At 43.4% G+C, this 20,234-nt stretch overlaps 1 protein-coding gene across 3 annotated transcripts in view; it reads right to left on the reverse strand.

Annotated features, from left to right (window-relative positions):
* Positions 1 to 10,862: 10,862 nt before the first annotated feature.
* setd3 (SET domain containing 3, actin histidine methyltransferase) overlaps positions 10,863 to 20,234 on the reverse strand; it is a 412,972-nt gene continuing 403,600 nt past the window's right edge. For all 3 annotated transcript variants that reach the window (XM_077538338.1, XM_077538340.1, XM_077538339.1), the window contains 2 exons: positions 11,478 to 11,635; positions 10,863 to 11,381 (listed from right to left, as the gene is read on the reverse strand). In XM_077538338.1, coding sequence (XP_077394464.1) covers positions 11,187 to 11,381; positions 11,478 to 11,635 — 353 coding nt within the window. In that variant the 3' untranslated portion in view covers positions 10,863 to 11,186. The remainder of the gene's footprint in view (positions 11,382 to 11,477; positions 11,636 to 20,234) is intronic.

Below are 20,234 nucleotides of genomic sequence, written 5' to 3' on the forward strand. Positions count from 1 at the left end.
TGAGTTAATTCCGCAATTTCATCATTCGCGAGAGCTAGCAAGTACTTGTCAAATTCACGCTCAGTTTGGAGATCAATCCAATGGGCTTCAGTGTGCTGATTTGATAGTTCTGCAATGCATTCTTTTAGCTCACGAATTTCCGATGTGGCATTATGCCAATTTTGTTCATGCGTGCGGGCAGTTTGTGTACTCACTTTGAGTTCCTGTGTCAATTTTGTAACTTGGTTTCCCAAGTTCACGCGGTCAGATTCATGCAACCATGCTTCCAACTCGGTTAGCTTGCTGCTAAATTGGGCGTGAATTTGCTGTTCTGCTGTCAGGACGCTTTTCACTTGTTCAAGCTCATGGTCACTCAATTTCCACCTAGCCACTAAATTCACCATTAGTCGGCTGAGGATTTGTGCCATATCTTCGTGGGTTAACGATCCTTGTTGAGCGTCGCAAACGAGTTGCGCAATGTTGGTGTCAAGAATCTCTGCGCTAGCGCTGGCTGTCGCGTCGGCATAGCCTGGAATGAGATTGTTAGTCACGGTTGCAAGGGCATTTTGCAAAGCATCCATGGTTAAAAGTAGCGTTATGATATCAAAGATATGCGTAAGCTCACTTTACTCAATTTGGAAGGACTAATTGTTAGCCAATTAGACAATGCTGAAAATGCTTAAAGATTGGCTTTTTGGGGCTCAATTAGTTGATTCAAAATGTTTTACCAAAATTATTAAGGCACAGATTAAAGGATGGTATCCAAATATGTTACCGATTATTTTAAATGGCAATGCAATAAATAATTGAGAACCCTCAACAAAGTGTTGTGTTAAGCAATTTAGTCTGCTAAATTACTATTAACCACAGCATACATTTGAGGTTACAGGTTTTAGGAAACAAAAGTCTTTGAGGACAGTCACATTAAATTAAAATGACAGTTAATTCAATTGAGGTTTCCAAAAGTGCCTAAAAATTGGGTAAACACGTTTAATACAACGAGAAAAGCTATACACTATTAAACAAACTCTTTGGTAAGTCAACAATTAAAGTTATCAAGCGTTTTAATTTTGTTGGCAAAAGTTCCTCGACTGCGGTACCGTGAATAGCCACAGGAGGACGCCGTCGGCGTTTAAAACGCAACGAGGCTCCTGTGTGTAGTGTAGGAGTCGTAGTTTTTGTTCGATCAATAAAGTTTTATGACTTTACCGCATAGACAAAACAACTCCGTCGCTCGTAAGTGACACAGAATGTGTCTTAAAACAAGCGTTTAAATACCTTGGACAAGTTTTAAAATCGTAGCACTTGGCAAGCAAAGTTGTTAGCAAGACGCAGCTAACGTAAACTTTATCAATGAATTGCTACGTCACCGGAAGTTAACCGTGCGTGCGTCGCCAGCTGCCAATCTGTCAAACATGTTAAATTCACTCCTTACGGATAATCGCGCGGATTGTTATGCGCGGCACTGACGCCGAATTATTAAGAAAACACTAATAATTATAATTTAAATAAATCAAGGAGCGGAAACCACGGAAACGTTTTAATTCCCACGGGTTTATATCGCGATGCTAGTATCCTGTAAGGTCTCGCGTCGAGGGGAAAGGGAGACTACTACTTACTGTAAAACTGTGTTAATTCATTAAACACGACGGAATTAATGAAGATTAAAAAGTGCAAAACGTACCACAAATATTAACCCTAAACTCAGTGTTAACACTTGGTGAGACAGGAGTAGGAAAAATATTATAATGTAACGTTTAAGAGTGGCGAAGACACGTGATATTAAATTGTCATAAATCTTGTAAAAAATCATAGATTAGGACGGTACAGTAGTAATTTAAATCCCTCGATTAGGTTCAAATCACGGTAACTTGATTATTTAAATTATAGAGTGCTTTGAATGCGATGTTGAAGAAGGCAGACAGTAGGCTCAGGGGGGGAGGGGGGCCGCGATGTGTCCCTCTTCACACGTGAGTTGCTAGAAAGCAGGAGTCACCTATACTGGCTGTAGTTTGGTAACTGGCCGTGTAGCAATATGAATATTAAGCAAACAGTACACTTTAGTGTTAATCAGATGGAAATCTAATTTCAACAATTTAAGCGAACTGTATAACTAGTTGTTCAGTGCTACAATTTGGCAGAGACTGGGCTCTCAGTGGGGGGTCACGTGGTGAGATGTGATCCTCTTGGAGGCCATAGTCAAATGAGGAGGGACTTGGAAGTCTGGCTGTTGGGCCCGCCCCTCAAATTAGTTTATTGGTCGACTGGTTTCGAGGGGTGGTTACCTGAATCCCAGTTAAGTTAAGGATACGCCTACAAAGATGGCGGATCTTAACACGTGTGTTTTACACAAAAGGCTAGCAGTTTTAGCACCATGTGCCCTACGCTAACCCAACAAAAGGGAGTCAACTTAACACCTTGAGAAGTGTGCTGTGACTCAAACGAACGCGCTGCACTAAGCTGTTTTTGGATTGTTACATGTGTGTGTTTCACAAAATATGTAACGTAAATTGGCCTCACATGGGGCACCATTATGTAAGGGAAATCGGTCCAATTAATTATTAAATCAATAATTGTTAATTATTAAATTAATAATCAATTGGCTCATTAATTGAAGGAGACTCAAACTTAATGTTTAAATTAAGTTGAGCTTGCCTGCGGAGCACCACATCTCTTTTTGATAATTTTATCAGGATAACAGATGAGAACCTCGTTGAATCAGTCATTAAAATGAAGGTTGTGCCCTTACTACAATTTTGTGAGTTCTTTGTTCAGCTTAGAGGTCACTATAAATTGATGAAACACACACAGTAAAAACAGGTTTTGAGTTTTGTGCATGTTTATTCTCTAACCTAGGTGGGAAAATCTACTTAGAACTTAAAGAAGCAAAACTAACTACTATGATAGGAAATAAAAAGAGAACTAAAGTAATGAAATCATCAAAGGAAAAAGAAAACAAGAAAGAGAAACGGTCTTAGCCAAGGTGATGGATTTCTTAAATCAAACCAACATGGGACCCACAATCAACCTAGTTTGCACCAATTTGTACTAGGGCGAAGGCCTCCAAAGTTGCACTTACAGATGGGGTTGGTCTGAGTAGCAGGTCCCTGGATGGAGGCTCGCCAAGCCCGTTTGAAGATAGAATGGAGAAGGTTCAGTTCAGGAGAGGGTGCAGAATTCGTCCGGCTGGCCAGCTGAGCTTCACGGGGTCAACCTGCTGGCTGGGAAGAGGCCCTTTTTGGTTGATGCATCAGGGTGCCTGGAAAGGCACCGTCTGTTTGAGCCTTGTGCAGGGACCAAAAGCAGCGTGTTTCGCCACGCCTGTCGCAACACGCGATGACTTCTGTGCGTTGCCGTGTGCTGGAGGTTAAGCTAGCTGGGCTAGCTCTTTGTCTGGCAGCAGGAACAGAAGGGCCAGGGGCCCAAAAGAGAGAAACCAAAGAGGGAGCCAAGAGGGAGCCAAGAGAGAGAGCAGCAAGCAGGGAGTGTGCTTTTAAATTGGGAGGGCGGCGGCCTCAACACCAGGGGGTCTCGACTGACCAAAGTGGAAAGTTACCAGCTTGGAGAGGATTTTGGTAGACTAATCAGATTGAATCAGGATCCCATGTTTGTTGAGATTCTAAGGTCAGAATTCAATCAATGCAACACGTACAATTGAATACCTCAAATGAAATGTTACCTAGCTTACACTGTTAAAACGTGCATACACATGAAAGTTTAATGGAGAATCTGCCACTGCAATGGAACATTTTCATGACATTTCATGGAGTCAACATTTCACAAATGGCAAACAACATTTCATAATTCATTGTTCTGTTGCAAAATAAGAAAGTCAAGTTTCTAAGAAGGCTTTTACTGTTCTGACTTGTGTGTGTGTGTGCGCGTGTCAGTCAGAACATGTGTGGCTGTTGTGGGGGATGTTCTTGTCCTCCCCACCCCCCACGGTGGCATGTCCAGGAAACAGGAGTGGAGGTCCTTTGGAACTGAGGTTGCAAAAAGTTACAAACGGCCGATAATCGTTACAGATGGGAAGACATTTTGCTTGATCCTGACCTAGAAATCGGACCAGGAGCAAGCCCGGCGAAGAAGCCAGAGACCCAAGATAAAGAGAAAGCCCCAAGTGAGTGGACTTTGTTTACCGATGGGTCAAAGAAAGGAGAAGAACAGCACGCACACTGGGGCTTCATCCTCAAGCAAAATGGAAAAGAAATCAGCCGGAGCAGAGGAAAGACGCCCGGCAGCGCACAAGCAGGAGAGGTAACAGCAGTGTTAGAAGGGCTGTTAGAAGTTATAAAGAGACGTATAAAAAGTGTACAAATTATAACTGATAGCTTTTATTGTGCGCAAGCCCTCGAAGAAGACCTAGCCATCTGGGAAGAAAATGGCTACGAGGGAGCAAAAGGAAAACCGGTGGCCCATAGTGAGCTTTGGAAAAAGATAGCCGAAATGAGGCTTTCAGTAAAAATTGATGTTGTCCACCAGAGAGCCTATAGGTCGCAACTCCTCCGTCAGCTCCTCCTCCGTCAGCTCCTCCTCTCCCCCTGCCCAGTTCTCCTCTTGCACTGATGTTGTACGCCTCATCTTCGCTCCGTCTCTTCTTGTTGTGTAACTTCTGCCATGGCGCATGCAGTGAGCAGTGTCCTCCCTCCCTAATGATCGTAAAATACCCATTCACGACACCCCACACCCCACCCCCATTGCCGATCAGGCCGGGTTACATCATGTTACATCATGTGTCGTAAACCAATCTCTCTCTCTCTCTCTCTCTCTCTCTCTCTCTCGTTTGATTGACCTCTCTCTCTCTCTCTCTCTCTCTCTCTCTCTCTCTCTCTCTCTCTCTCTCTCTCTCTCTCTCTCTCTCTCTCTCTCTCTCTCTCTCTCTCTCTCGTTTGATTGACGCTAATATTCGAAATTGACATTCCCTCCAAAAGCTAATGGTCATCGCGAGTGGACAGCGGTCGAGGTTGAGTCAACCCGGTTGACGCTCCCTCCAAAAGTGAATGGTTGCGGCCCTGGGTAATTGGGGTGGGCTGGATAGTAGGGGGATGAACGGCTCTCTATAAAGAGTCGGTTCCCATCATTCACATCGTGTTGATTGTGCAGTGTGGCTGCACACCACACAAAAAAAAAATAGTTTACAAGACGTAACCTTTTTCTCATGTTCTAATGTGACATTGTTCAAGTCATGCAAGCTATTTTAAATGTTTATACTAATGGTTACAAGAGATTTTCATACTTTTATGTATCATTTATTGAAAGTAATGTGTGCCAGTTGGTCAATAAATCAACAAAAAGCAGTTCATTGCATTTCTGCAGTTATTTTCAGGGGGCAAATTTTGTGGTCCGATTTTTTTTTCGGGGGGGTTATGCCTTTATTGTTACCGAGGTAGAACTGCCCAATTTATCGTGATATTGATTTTAGGTCATACCACCCATCCCTATGTTGTGTTGACGTTGGAAGTCGACAGTCACGTAAGGACTAGACAAGCTAGCCACCTTGAGCCGTGACACTTTCCACGTGCTGCGTGGGTCAATTTCAAAATATAACAAGGCAATTACATCGATGTCATTGTATTACTTGGAAGACTTTTCTTTTGAAGTTGGCCTCCGCAACGCGTTCCGCGGATGTATGGCTCAAAGATGAGCAGTTGCACTCATTTAATTAAACATGTACCCGCGCCGTGCGACTGGATAAATTTTTTTACCAGCACAGGCTGTGTAATTGGTTGCATTTGCGGGTGTTTAGTCGCAGTGCTCAGCCCTGACACAGACTATTCACTAAAGGTTTGCGTCGCCTTTGCACCATGCTAACCGGTAAAAATTGAGCAATCCGGGAGCGCCTAATTCACTAAACGCGCAGATGGAGAAATTCGTCACTAAGTGCTCTGCCGACCAGAATGCGCCACGGTGCGCCGGTGTTATTTGCGCGTATGTAAATTAGGTAATTTGCATACGTTTGACGCAAAATATGCCCACCCCAATGCAGATGAGACTCATTGATATACAGCGTCTAATTCACTCACGCCAGCGCAAATAGCCACACCGGGTTTGCAAATAACGTTTTTGGAAAGCATGTATTAATCTGACGCAACCTCGATCGCGGGATCATGACAGTGGTGCATGTGGCACGGTGCACGTCACTTTGCTGATCACACAGAGAGGAGAGAGCGAGAGAGAGAGAGAGAGAGAGAGAGAGAGAGAGAGAGGGAAATTTTCTTTGTAGGACACATAACGTAACCCGGGCTGATCAGCAATGGCGGGGAGGCATTTTACGATCATTTTTATGCGCCTGATGCATACTGTACCCCACGCCAAACAATCGGACCAATAATTTGTACTTTATGAATGAATGATGTCGTTGTCGTCCTCTCTGCTCTGTATGGCTTAATGCTGCTATAAACGCTTACTCTCGGTCCAACCTCGCCTTCTGATGATGTCATTTTTCTCACAATTGTTACTATAACAACCATGTTCTTGACGCAAATCCATTGCCATGTGTGGTAAATCAGGTGCAAATTTGTTCCAAGCTGTCAGTTTTGTGGGCGTGTTTGTGCCGGTATATGATTAGAGCAATACCCTTAGTGAATAGGTGGGTAACTGGGCACAGACTGCGGGTGTAGTTGTGGTGCTATATTTCGCGCTATCACCGGACGCAGCGGGTTCGGGTTAGGGTTAGTGAACATACCCCAGTGTTTTCAAAATAAAACGGTGCCAAAGTATCGACGTCACTGGCATACAAACAGTGGCAAGACATTTAATATTTTTCTTTTAAAAGTTTATAATGTGTACTTATCTCCTCCCACATTCCAAGGACATGCATGGCAGGTTAATTGGGCGCTCTGAATTGTCCCTAGGTGTGCTTGTGAGTGTGGATGGTTGATCGTCTCTGTGTGCCCTGCGATTGGCTGGCGACCAATCCAGGGTGTCCCCCGCCTACTGCCCAGAGCCAGCTGAGATAGGCGCCAGCACCCCCCGCGACCCTTGTGAGGAATAAGCGGTCAAGAAAATGGATGGATGGATGGATGGATGGATGGATGTGTACTTATGCAGACAAACGTCTTGAAATCTTACCTAAATTGAACTCGACAATCCTGCTCCAGCAGACAAAATGGCAAACAAGCGAGTAAATGTACAGTGCACGGTAGCATGTTGAAGAGGGGAGAGGAGTTGGGGTCTGGAGAAACATAAAATTGCTGATATTCAGCAAATTGCCGCTGAGGTCCCGCCTGGGTCTCTAAGAGAAAAATCGAAATGTACAAAAATGAATACAATTTTAGAAATACACCTACACAGTAGATATATTTGCCAAGCTACTGGGAAACATGCTCACTATGCACATTAGATATGTGAGATTTTTAGGAGTCCTGCACTCGCCCTCGCTGCCTATGTGTGATAGGGTACAGTTACAAGGCAACTTGACGGTTTTCAAAAGATTAAAATAAGTAAAAGAGTGTGGTAAATAAAGAAACACAAATGGAAAATGTTTGCTTGACCACAGTGCTGCTGTATGGCAGTAGGAGTATGTGTAGACATATGTACAGTATGTTGATGGGTGTCATGGCTGACAGTCTTGACTTTTTTTTTTTACCTAACACAAACGTTATAGGCATATAACCCAATTAATGGGTAATTCGAACCAAAAATGTCATTACTTCATACATAATAATCCAGAAATTTGACTCAACACAAACAACCCAAAAATTGGGTTAATGAAATAACCCAACTATTATTTGTGTGCATAATCAACATGTATTACTGCAATTGGACGCAAGGATACCACATATCTACCTTTTGGCAAATTCGTACCTTATATTGAATATACCATTTACAGTATACCGTGCGTTGGTAACAACCGGTTCAGGGTGTATCCCACCTACTGCTCGAAGACAGCTAGGATAGGCTGCAGCACCACACGGCCCTTGTGAGGTGTGAAGTGGTTCGTAAAATGGATGGATGGATGGATGGATGGATGGATGGATGGATGGATGGATGTATACCGCGCATCCATAGCTGTATGTGCAAATCAACCATACACTCTGCTGCTGAAAACCCATACAAAAAAAGTATAAGTATAGCAAATGTGAAACACTGACACTTTTTTTTATTGCAAGTCTGACAGAGGTGAATCAAGGTTTATCTGAATAAGAAGCCGTGGATGACGAGGGAGGTGCAGTGCCTACTAAGGGAGAGAACCGTTGCTTTGAGGTCTGGGGACAAGAAGCTCTACAGCACAGCTAGCTAACTTAAGGAGGGGAATCAAGGTGGCGAAGGCTGCATGTAAGAGGAAGATAGAGGACTGTTTTAAGAACAACTCAAGACAGGTGAGGCACGGGATCCAACATATAACCAACTACAGAGCCTGCAGCCTTCGAGCTGACGACGGTGGCATAACGCAAGCAGAGGAATTAAACAACTTCTTCGCCCGCTTAGAGGTGCCATCAGGCAGGACAATATCAGCACACACCATTCTGTAATGGCAGCACTCTTGTGGTAGAGGAGTTCCTGGTGAGGGCGCACGCTGAGTTCCGTGAATCCAAGGAAAGCTGCTGGTCCCGACGGCATCCCTGGGCAGGTGCTCAGGGACTGTGCAGGTCAACTGTCAGGGGTCTTTAGCAAGATCTTCCACCGGTCCCTGAGCCAGGACATTGTCCCACCCTGCCTGAAGTCTTCCATCACCACCCCACTCCCCAAGAAAAATACTATCAGCAGTCTAAATGACTATCGTCCGGTTGCATCAATCATGACCAAATGTCTTGAAAAACTGGTTCAGTCACACATCACCTCCATTTGAAGCCCCCATCTAGACCCTCTTCAGTGTGCCTACGGGACCAACAGGTCCACAGAGGACGCCATAACCAAAGCCCTAGTCCACTGGAGTAGCGGGGAAGCTATGCCCACTGTTTGTGGATTTTAGTTCTGTGTTTAATACTATCCTGCCTAAAACACAGGCGGTCAAACTGAATGAGCTGGGAGTTTCTGATTCCATTTGCCACTGGATCAGAATTCCTAAATGACCATTCACAGATGGTGATGCTACGTTCAGACCAACAGTGGGGGAGGCATTTCCGGCGGCGCAATTGCAGTGTAGTTAATGGACCTTGTGCAGCGATGCCGTGCTGGGCGGTGCGTTTGGGACGTTTCCAGCGAGCATTTCGCTACTTCGCCCATTTCGTCGGCGTTGGCTGAATGGGGTATACCCAGCCACGGAAGAGGCGGGACTGTTTTTGCACAAGAGTTTGTTTCCGGTTCCAGTTGTGATGTAGTTGTCCGCCTCCCAAAACTAACGACACGACCTTAGAAACCTGAACGAGCAATGGACTTCCGGTGGAAAAAAAGTCAATCAGAAAAAAAAAAGGCAAAAATGAAAAAAGTGAATAAATTTAAGCATATGCCACTTATACAACTTATACTTAGTGTTGCTGTGTCCCGTTGTGTGATGCTACCATGTGTAGTCGGCATTTTTTGAAAGAGGATATACTGGGGGCCACGTCAGAGAAAGGACGCCGTTCGTTGACAAGAGGAGCCATCCCTATGTTGTTTGAATGGAACACACATATAGCTTAAATCCTTTGTCTTTTCTTTTTAAGCTGACGTGGATGAATGTGCTTTTATTATACGACTTACGTCCGACAAAGCAAGGTGGGGTAAATCAAGCAGAGAACGAGTGAAAAATAAAGCCATTTTGCCTGGATAGTGGCAACCAGAAACTGCAGTGTACACGTCACACTTTTGCCGGAAGTGCGTGAAGGTAAAATTTGAGTGTTGGGACGCGGCCAATTACGTCACAATAGGAACCGGAAACAGACTCTTGTTCAAAAACAGTCCCGCCTCTTCCGTGGCATATACCCTATTGAACTTTTGGCGCCATCACGTCAGCGACAGCCAATCAAGATAGTCCACGTCACCAAATACGTCACAGCAGACAAAACACAGGAAGCGGTTGTGTGCTGAATGTGTAGCATAGCAATAGAGGATAGCTTGATGGGCCCCCATATCTCCTCGATCAACCGTCTCAGCTCTGGCTCCCCTCAGGGCTCTGTGTTGAGCTCTTTGCTTTTCAACCTCTTCACATATGACTGCACATCTACACACCTCATTGTTATGACTATAAAGTTTGCCGACGACACGGCGGTGGTGGGGCTCATTTCAGGGGAGAAGAGTCCCCATGCCAGAGAGAAGTAGAACGGCTGTCTGTGTGGTGTGCGGAAAATAGACTCCTCCTTAATGCCACAAAAACAAAGGAGGTTGTCATAGATTTCAGGAGGAAGAAAACAGAACTGCAGCACATAACCATCGATGGAGAGGGTTTCCAGCTTTCAGTTTCTGGGTGTGCAGATCGAAGACGACCTTACCTGGAGCGCCAACACCAGAGCCATCCTCAAGAAGATTAGAAACTCTGTTTCCTGAGGTTGCTTAAAAAAATACTTATCACAGACATTGTTGATGTTCCTCTACCATTGCTCAATTCAGAGCATATTTACATATTGCATTGGTGTGTGGTTCTCCAGTTGTACAGTGGCGGACAGGAAAGCACTTCAAAGGGTGGTCACTCTAACTCAGAAGATCACCGGCTGTTCCCTTCCTTCCCTGGATGATCTATCTCCAGCACTGTTTTAAGAGGGCTAAACAAATCCTTTTTTATTTATTAGAAGTCCTGTGTTTGTGTCGTATATTTATTTGTAATATTTTATATTCTTTTACAATTGCCTGATTAATTATTTCTATGTTTTTAATTGCTTGTGTACGACTGCATACTTCAAATTCGTTGTACTTTGTGCTTATTATGTTCAAGATTTTGGAGTCATTCACCAACTGAAACTTTTACTAAAGCGCTATATGAATAAAGTTGAGTTGAGTTGACAAATAGCAACAAAAATAGCATGGACTGTTAAAGTATAGTGGAATTTATTCACTCAACATTGACTGTGCATGTTTGACAGTTTCAATAAAACTTGGACTTTCACTTCGCAACCATCTTTATTTTCCAATTGTTTATCTTTCTGGGTCACAAATTGTAAGATGTATCATCATTATTGCTATTCAAAATCTCTATTCTTGCCCTGGGAATTTATTAGTTTTCATCTCCAGCTTGCACACAGCGTCCCCATGCAGAGATATCATATTTGTCCAACTGAAAATCCTTGCCCTGCCCGAACATTGCTACCTTGTGCAACATGGCAACATCGGCAGCTATGTGAATAGTATTCTCACATGACCTTCATGCCATCAATGTCACAGCAAGGCAAAGGCACGCCAGCTGCCATTTTTTTTTTTAAATGCACACTGTTGGCTTGTACACTGGCCAGCGATTTCAGCAGGATCTGCTTTTCAGCTAGTCGGAGCTGGATTGCCACACGAGCATGAGCCGATAGGTCAGGTTGCTGTAGCATGTCAATATCCTCCTGAAATACATAAGGCAGAAGTGATCAATAGACAAGGACATTCTAATATGAACAAAGGGTACCCTTGAATGCATAATTAAACAATCAAATTCTAACCTCAGGTGTAGTCTTATAGTTCTTGAGCAGCAGAGTGACTCTTGTCTCCAGGAATGTCCACAATTTGATTTCATTCTCCCAGCTAACTGGGTAATCGGGAGAGCTGAGCTTTAAGATCTTATTGACGGAGTCTCCTAAAAGGTAGTCTTGCAGTTCTTCTGTAATAATACAAAACCAGAAGTCCAAGAGTAAAACTACTATTAAAAAAATTAGCGCTCCTGACTCAGCAGGAGATTAAAGCCCCCCTGTTTGCTTGCTGGAGCAAGCAAACAGCAGCAGCAGCAGCAGAGGGACAGCATGGTCCAGGATTTCACGGCACCGTATCTCCAGACCGGAGGGTCGTGGAGGGCCGGCACCGACGCCGTTGGAAAGCCGAGGTCAAGCCGGTTCCGGGGATGTGTTTTTTTGTATTTTCCACATAGGACTTATGGTTCAACCGGTACGGGGGTGTCAATCCATCTCCCGAGAGTCGGGTGGCTGATTTCGCGGCCTCAAATTTCCGGCCCGGAGGGTCGTGGAGAGCTGTTACAGCAGTTGGATAAAGGGGAGCTTTAACCCATTGAACGGCAAGTTAAGCGAGACCTGACAATTGCTATACCCTATTGCAGTGTTTCTCAACCTTGGTCCCATTGAACGGCAAGTTAAGCGAGACCTGACAATTGCTATACCCTATTGCAGTGTTTCTCAACCCTGGTCCTGGCACACTAACCAGCCTGTTTTCCATTTCTCCCGATTCCAACGTTATCAGGCTTTTCCAGAGCTTGCTGATGAGCTGTCATTGGAATTGCCTGCATTGAGAATAGGGAGACATGGAAAACAGCCTGAATAGTGTGGCCCGAGGACCAGGGTTGAGAAACATTGCCCTATTGCAAGTATGCCAACAACGCTGTGCATCTTGGGGTCAAAGATGATTGTTTTATCAAAAGCTAATTATTATTTGTTTGTTTGCATGGTCCGAGTCAGTTCTAAATTTGTTCGTAGAATACAATACAAATTCAAGGAAAACGATATTGATGAATCACACATTCGTGCGTCAAATGTACATGCACAGTTAATAAATGATGCCCATTGTTTTGTGGCTTTTCTACAGACTGGTACAGAGTGGATTCACCAGATTCATGGACCAATGAATGGAGCCATGGACACATTAGCCGGGTTTACATGGAAACTTTTTAGTCATTCAGAATGAACTCATTCCAAATGAAACTTTGTGGTCAACTGTTGACATGGGACATTATCCTTTCTGATCTGCCGTTTACATGCTCCCCCGTTTAATCAGATTAGATTAACATTAGTGTTGTGTCGGTCACAACCGATTTTTTCTTTAGAATGAATCTTTTCAGTGAACATGAATGAACGACGTCCGGTGGTGTTGGGGGGTGGGGTGGGGGGCGGGGGGTGTTGGGGGTGAACTATTCGGTGAATGAATCTTTTGAACGAATCTTTTAAATTCTAGTGATTCAGTTCACCTAAAAGAACTGTAATGCCCGTCACTAATATTTGACATCGATCACGTGATTTATCAAGATGGAGTTAATTAGTCATTTAGCACAGTAGTTTTGATAGTGTTAACAGGTTTACTTGAAGGAACATCTTGATAAAAACAAGTTTCAAGTACTTAAAAACAAGTTCTCCGCTCGTAGACAAGCGCTTTTAGTGGGTGGAAACGACGACGTCATGATGCATTCACATCCAGAGAGAGCATGTGCGTTGCTGCGCGCAGCCTCTTCATTCGGAATGAAGTGTATACATGACGCTCGTTCTGATTGAAGAAAGGATTATACCACCCCTGTGATTCCAAATGAAACTAGAGCTGTGAGCAGCTGTAAAGGGCCCTTGCAGCCCGGGCCATGTTGGGGTACTTGCACGTTGGGGTACTGGCACATTGGAATTTTTTTTTTGGCCAGGTGTGATGAGTGTGTCAAGCTCAATGGGTTTTGGTGATTGCTAAGATCTGCAAAAATCAGCGTCTTTTTTTATTTTTAGGCAATGAGTTCCCGATTGGTATTTTTTTGCAAAAGTACATATACACATCATCGCACGTACTCATTGCAAAATGTTGCTTTTATTGTCCATAGAGGCGATAAAAAAAAAATGAAACTAAATAAAAAAGTACATATGTTTGGATCGGTCTGATGCCAGTGAACATATTGAGTGGTGGAAAGTAAAAGAATATTCATAAATGACTTCGTTATCACACTTACAATGAGTTTACAATTTTTGTAAAAATACTGTAAGTGAGGCTTTTTTTATGACTCAAGGACTAGGTGGCGCTGTATTTATAACTGAATATTGTCATAGAGATACCTTCAGGCCTTGAGGATAAATATACATTTCAAGTATGGGATTTTTTGGAGAATGAGTTATTAAGCATATCCTTCATTCACGATATTGCTTTTAATGTCCATAGAGGCTATCAAAAATAAATAAAACAAAATAACAAAAATATGTATGTTTGGGTAGGTCTGATGCCAGTGAACATTTTCAGTGGTGGAAAGTAAAAGAATATTCATAAATTACTTACTTATCACACTTAGACTGAGTTTACATTTTTTTGTAAAAAAACAACAACCTTAAAGCAGCTATATGGAAGATTTAAAATTTCAAATCGCTACTGCCACCTGTGGCCGAAAACAAATTGCACGCTCGTACACGCTGCGCGCACTCGTACGTGCACGACCTCAATACTGAAGACTGGGTTCTTCATATCCAATTAAACTATGTTTTCAGAGGTAAGAAGTTTCATAATGTTATACAAAGCTGGCTACTTCACGGAATGAGACTCTCGAGCCCCACTAAACAATTGATGTCCACTGGACGTGCAGATCATATTGCTTTAGTCGGTTGAAGTCCAGTCCTGTGCTGTACTCCAAAACGATGTGCAAATTACGTCAATTAATTGGACCTCATTCCGACGTCAATATGCAGTTACATATTGTAGTCACCCCGCTCGACAGACGTCAACCTGATTCAAGTCATTGGCTGGGGACCGGTGGGGCGCTGTGGGGGCCCGCCGGGCCTCGTTCTGCGGCCTTGAGATCGGGGGTGTGGGCCAGGGCTGGGGCAGGGGTGTTCCGGGCGTCTGGGTTGGCTCGCCGACCGGTGTCCGCTCGGGTGGCGTGGGGGTGGCCTTGGTGCTGCCGCGGCCTGGGGGATTCCGGGGGGGGGCGGTGCTCGCTTTGCTGGGCCGCGGTCGACGGCTTCTTTCTTTGGTGGCGGTCCTTATACATGCCAGATCCATCACACCAGCATCTACTGAAACTCAAACAGAATTCGTCTCTCGCTCCCACAGCTCGTTGAATCAGTGGGTGCTGGTGTCTGTGGATCTCACTTTGCTTTATCTATCCTTCCCTCCTTCCTCTCCTATGTTTTTCCTCTGGTCACTTGAAATCTCCTCAATTTATTGGAAGTTTGAGGTTTCTGGGGTTGGTATAAGACTCTGGTTTTGTTACCACGCAGGAGGGGTTTGGTTGGTGCTGGATTTCACTTTGATGGATTGGATGTACTGGTTTCTATGGATCTCACTCTGCCTCATCGATCCTTCCCTCCTTCCTCTCTTTAGTTTTTCCTCCGGACTCTTGAGATCTCGTTAATTTGTTGGAATTTAGAGGCTTCTGGGGTCAGCATAAGACTCTGATTCTGTAACCATGGGGAAGGCAGGAAGTGTCTGGCCGGTGCTGGATTTCACTTTGATTTATCTTTCTTTATCTTTTTTGACCTTCTCTCTGGTCTCCTGACCATTTGAACTTCACGACTCTGGCGAGACTTTGAAGTACCTGGTTAAGGTGAAGGGTAATGGGATTTTTATAAGGTTTTAGGTGAATTAATGAGTATAAATTTATACATATTTGTACACACATGCACACACGCACACGCACGCACACGCACGCACACGCACGCACACGTAAACACACACAAAAAAAAAAAGTCATTCTGTTCTATTTTTGTTCTAAATTTGCCGCCCCTTTCACGCTAAATGTTGCCGTCCACCTCACTTTCACCCCAATAGTTACGATCGAGAAGTGATCGATCTTGAGGTTACTGCTATTTGAAAACAACACGTTTTCTTCTCAATGTCAAGATACTCGCTTCTTACCTTTTGGAGTAGAAAGAAAGCCAGCTGTGAATCACTTTTCGAATCCAAGTCCGATCTCAACTCTCTCCACCGCTGAAATGGCAAACCAATGTTCACTCTCGTTCTTGCCCGGCGTCGGTCACTATCAAGTTTAGATTATTTTTTTTTTTCGTGGCACTTGACATTGTTTTCATTTTTTTTTGAAGCAGCCTTCCGCGGAGTGAGTGGGGTGCGGGGGGGTCGTGGGGGGATGGGGGCTGGGGACCGGTGGGGCGCTGTGGGGACCCGCCGGGCCTCGTTCTGCGGCCTTGGGCTCGGGGGTGTGGGCCGGGGCTAGGGCGGGGGTGTTCCGGGCGTCTGGGTCGGCTCGCCGACCGGTGTCCGCTCGGGTGGCGTAGGGGTGGCCTTGGTGCTGCCGCGGCCTGGGGATTCCAGGGGGCGGTGCTTGCTTTGCTGGACCGCGGTTGACGGCTTCTTTCTTTGGTGGTGGTCCTTATGCATGCCAGATCCATCGCACCAGCATCTACTGAAACTCAAACAGAATTTGCCTCTCCCTCCCACAGCCCCTTGAATCAGTGGGTGCTGGTGTCTGTGGATCTCACTTTGCTTTATCTATCCTTCCCTCCTTCCTCTCTTTAGTTTTTCCTCTGGTCACTTGAGATCTCAATTTATTGGAAGTTTGAGGTTTCTGGGGTTGGCATTAGACTCTGGTTTTGTAACCACGCAGGAGGGGTTTGGTTGATGCTGGATTTCACTTTGATGGATTGGATGTACTGGCTTCTATGGATCTCACTCTGCCTCATCGATCCTTCCCTCCTTCCTCTCTTTAGTTTTTCCTCTGGTCTCTTGAGATCTCGTTAATTTGTTGGAATTTTGAGGCTTCCGGGGTTGGCGTAAGACTTTGATTTTGTAACCATGGGGAAGGCAGGAAGTGTTTGGTCGGTGCTGGATTTCACTTTGATTTATCTTTCTTTTCTCTTTATTTTTTCTGACCTTTTCTCTGGTCTCCTGACCATTTGAACCTCACGACTCTGGCAAGACTCTGAAGTACCTGGTTAAGGCGAAGGGTAATGGGATATTTATAAGGTTTTAGGTGAATTAATGAGTATAAATTTATACGTATTTGCACGCACACGCATGCACGCACGCAAACGCACGCACACAAACGCACGCACACATACACACACACACACACACAAAAAACTTTTCATCTTAAATATCTTAAGATGAGACATGCCAAAGAATGAAGACGATGTGATAAGTTTTGCAGAAAATATGACCCCTATAAAAGGCCCCAAAAAGTGGCCACAAATACCAAAGTAAATCAAAATGGCAGACTTCCTGTTTGGTTTAGCATATGGTTCCAAGAGACTTTTTTTGTACATCGTGGGCTCTTATGTATGCCTCCAAATTATCATAGCTCTAGGTGGAACGTACAACCGGGAATGCTTCGTTAAAAGGGAGTTGTGTTTTTTTTTAGCACAAAATGTGATGCTCGGCACCTGGGGGACTTCCTGTTGGGTTTAGCACATGGCACCAAGAGACTTTTTTGTACATCGTGGGCTGTTAGATATGTCTCCAAATTTTCGGAGCTCTAGCTGCTTCGTACAACTGGGAATGCTTCATTAAGAAGGATTTTTTTTCCATTGCAAACAAGCGCATGCCACGACAACAGCGTGCGACGAAATAAAAAGCTTTCAATGACTTTTCATCGTCAACATCTTAAGATGAATCACACCAAGTTTGAAGATGATCGGATAAACTCTGTAGGAGGAGTTTGTTAAAATATGACCCCGATGAAATGGCCAAAAAAAATGGCAACATGTTCCAAAGTAAATCAAAATGGCGGACTTCCAGTTAGGTTTAGCACATGGTTCATAAAGAGTTTTTTGTACCTTGAGGGCTGTTACATATGTCTTCAAATTCTGGTAACTCTACGTGAATGCTTCATTAAGTAAGAATTTTGAAACAACAAATTTGATGCCCTGCTTCTGGCGGAATTCCTCTTAGGTTTAGCATATGGCACCAAAAGACTTTTTTGTAGGTCGTAGTCTGTTACATATGTGTACCAATTTTCGTAGCTCAAGAATAAACGTACAACCAGCAATGCTTTGTTAAGTAAGAGTCTTGAAACTCTAAATTTGATGCCTCGCCCCCGTCATATAGTATGTCAAAAACTTTTGATTTTTTACCATGATGTTGTCCCAGGTGTTGAGATGGTACAGCCCAAGTTTGAAGTCAATCGGGTTAACCGTGTAGGAGAAGCGGGCAATAGTATGATCCATGTAAATGTGCAAAACTGGGCCAAAATTGGACATTCAGATGATCATACCTCACTTTCTGTCTATTTTAGGGCACACACATCGAAGAGGTTTTTGTTCATTGGGATGTGCTACAGGTGCCACACAATTTTCATAGCCGTCGGACAGTCGTAGCGGGACAGGGATCCGTTTAACCTATGTAGGGGGCGCTAAGGAGCCATTTTTCTTTTGTCATGTATGGCGACTATAAAATATCAAATTTTTCGCCAGGCCTGATGTGTGTGTAAAGTTTGGTGAGTTTTCGGTCACGTTTAGTGTCTCAAAAATATGATCGTTTGCGGAAAAGAATAATACTAAGAATAACTAGAGCTGCGAGCAGCTATAAAGGGCCCTCGCAACCTGGGCCACGTTGTGGTACTTGCACGTCGGGGTACTGGCATGTTGGGGTACTGTTTCATAGGAAACAGTCTAAATTGTAAATGTTTTTGCCATGCTTTGTGCTTGCAAAGTTTCATGGAAAGGCCAAAAATGATGCACAATTAACAAAATAAAATCAAAATGGTTTGGCACATGGCTATAGAATAATTTTTGTAGGTATGAGGCTGATACGTGTGCCTCCAAATATTCACACATCTAGCTGAATCATATAATCGGAAATACTTCATAAAAATGTCTCGAGGGCGCTATTGAGCCATTTTTTACAAATTGCACAACAAATCTCTAAAATATTCATGTTCGTGAGAGGTCTGATCTGTGTGCAAAGTTTTGAGTTTTCGCTCATGTTTAGACTCTCAAAAAAAAATGCATTTTTCTTTGCAAACAATGCATCGCTAGAGCAAAGGCGTGACAAAAAATTTCAATAACTTTTCATCTTAAACATCTTAAGATGAAACACGCCAAATAATGAAGACAATCTAATAAATTTTGTAGAAAATATGAGTCCTATAAAAGGCCCCAAAAAAATGGCTACAAATAGCAAAGTAAATCAAAATGGCAGACTTCCTGTTTGGTTTAACATATGGCTTTAGAAACTTTTTTGTCAGTCTTAGGCTGATAGGTATCCCAATTTTTACAAATCTAGCTGAATCATACATTTCCAAAAGCTTCATAAAAATGTCTAGAGGGCGCTATTGAGCCATTTATTGCAAATTGCACAAGAAATCTCTAAAATATTCATGTTTATGACAAGTCTGATGTGTGTGTAAAGTTTCATGAGTTTTCGCTCGTTTAGACAAAAAAAAAAAAAAACATTTTACTTGGCAAACAATGCATCGCTATGGCAACGGCTTGCGACAAAATAAAAAAAAACTTTCGATAACTTTGCATCTTAAACATCTTAAGATGAAACACACCAAGTTGGAAGACAGTCGATTTCTTAGGAGTTCGTTAAAAACGTTAAGGACAGAGCAGCAAGAGACTTTTTTGTACATCGTGGGCTGTTACATATGTCTACAAATTTTCGTAGCTCTAGCTGCTTCGTACAACTGGGAATGCTTCGTTAAGAAGAATTTTTTTTCCTTGGCAAACAAGTGCATGCCATGACAACAGCGTGCGGCGAAATAAAAAGCTTTCAATAACTTTTCATCTTCAACATCTTAAGATAAATCACACCAAGTTTGAAGATGATCGGATAAACTCTGTAGGAGGAGTTCGTTAAAATAAGACCCCTATGAAACGGCCATAAAAAATGGCAACACGTTCCAAATTAAATCAAAATGGCGGACTTCCTGTTAGGTTTAGCATATGGTTCAAAAAGAGTTTTTTGTACCTTGAGGGCTGTTACATATGTCTTCAAATTCTGGTAACTCTACGTGAAACGTACAGAATGCTTCATTAAGTAAGAATTTTGAAACGCAAAATTTGATGGCCCGCCTCTGGCCTGTTGGGTTTAGCAAATGACACCAACAGACTTTTTTGTAGGTCATAGTCTGTTACATATGTGTACCAATTTTCGTAGCTTAAGGTGTTGAATTGAGTGGATTGAGTGGGTCAGATGAAACGCCATATCATATAAAATGAGATAACAAATTAATGGACTAGACTCAATTCTTAGTTCGAGACCAATTGGTGTCTACATGAGTGAAAACCAAACCAAATGGCCTCTGTGTGTAGCTCCCTAAAGCAACCACCAGATGCCGCCAAACCTGTACAACCAAGCTGCACTCAGCACAGCTCGGGCATACCATATAAGGTAACGAAAGTGGCTAAATACAAATTAAGTGTAAATAAAGGGTATCCTGAATTAAGTAATAATACACACACACAATCTATATTCGATAATTGTTAACCTGAGTTATGGATCAATGATTACAGCACATTGATGCCAACTATGAAGTTTGCTGTCTTTTCTTTCATTTACTTTACGAGCGATACTGTCTTAATCGCTGATGACATTGCTGTAACGGCATTGAGTGAAAAGAC

This window comes from Festucalex cinctus, chromosome 12 (genome assembly GCF_051991245.1).
Source record: "Festucalex cinctus isolate MCC-2025b chromosome 12, RoL_Fcin_1.0, whole genome shotgun sequence".
In the NCBI taxonomy this organism is placed as follows: domain Eukaryota; kingdom Metazoa; phylum Chordata; class Actinopteri; order Syngnathiformes; family Syngnathidae; genus Festucalex; species Festucalex cinctus.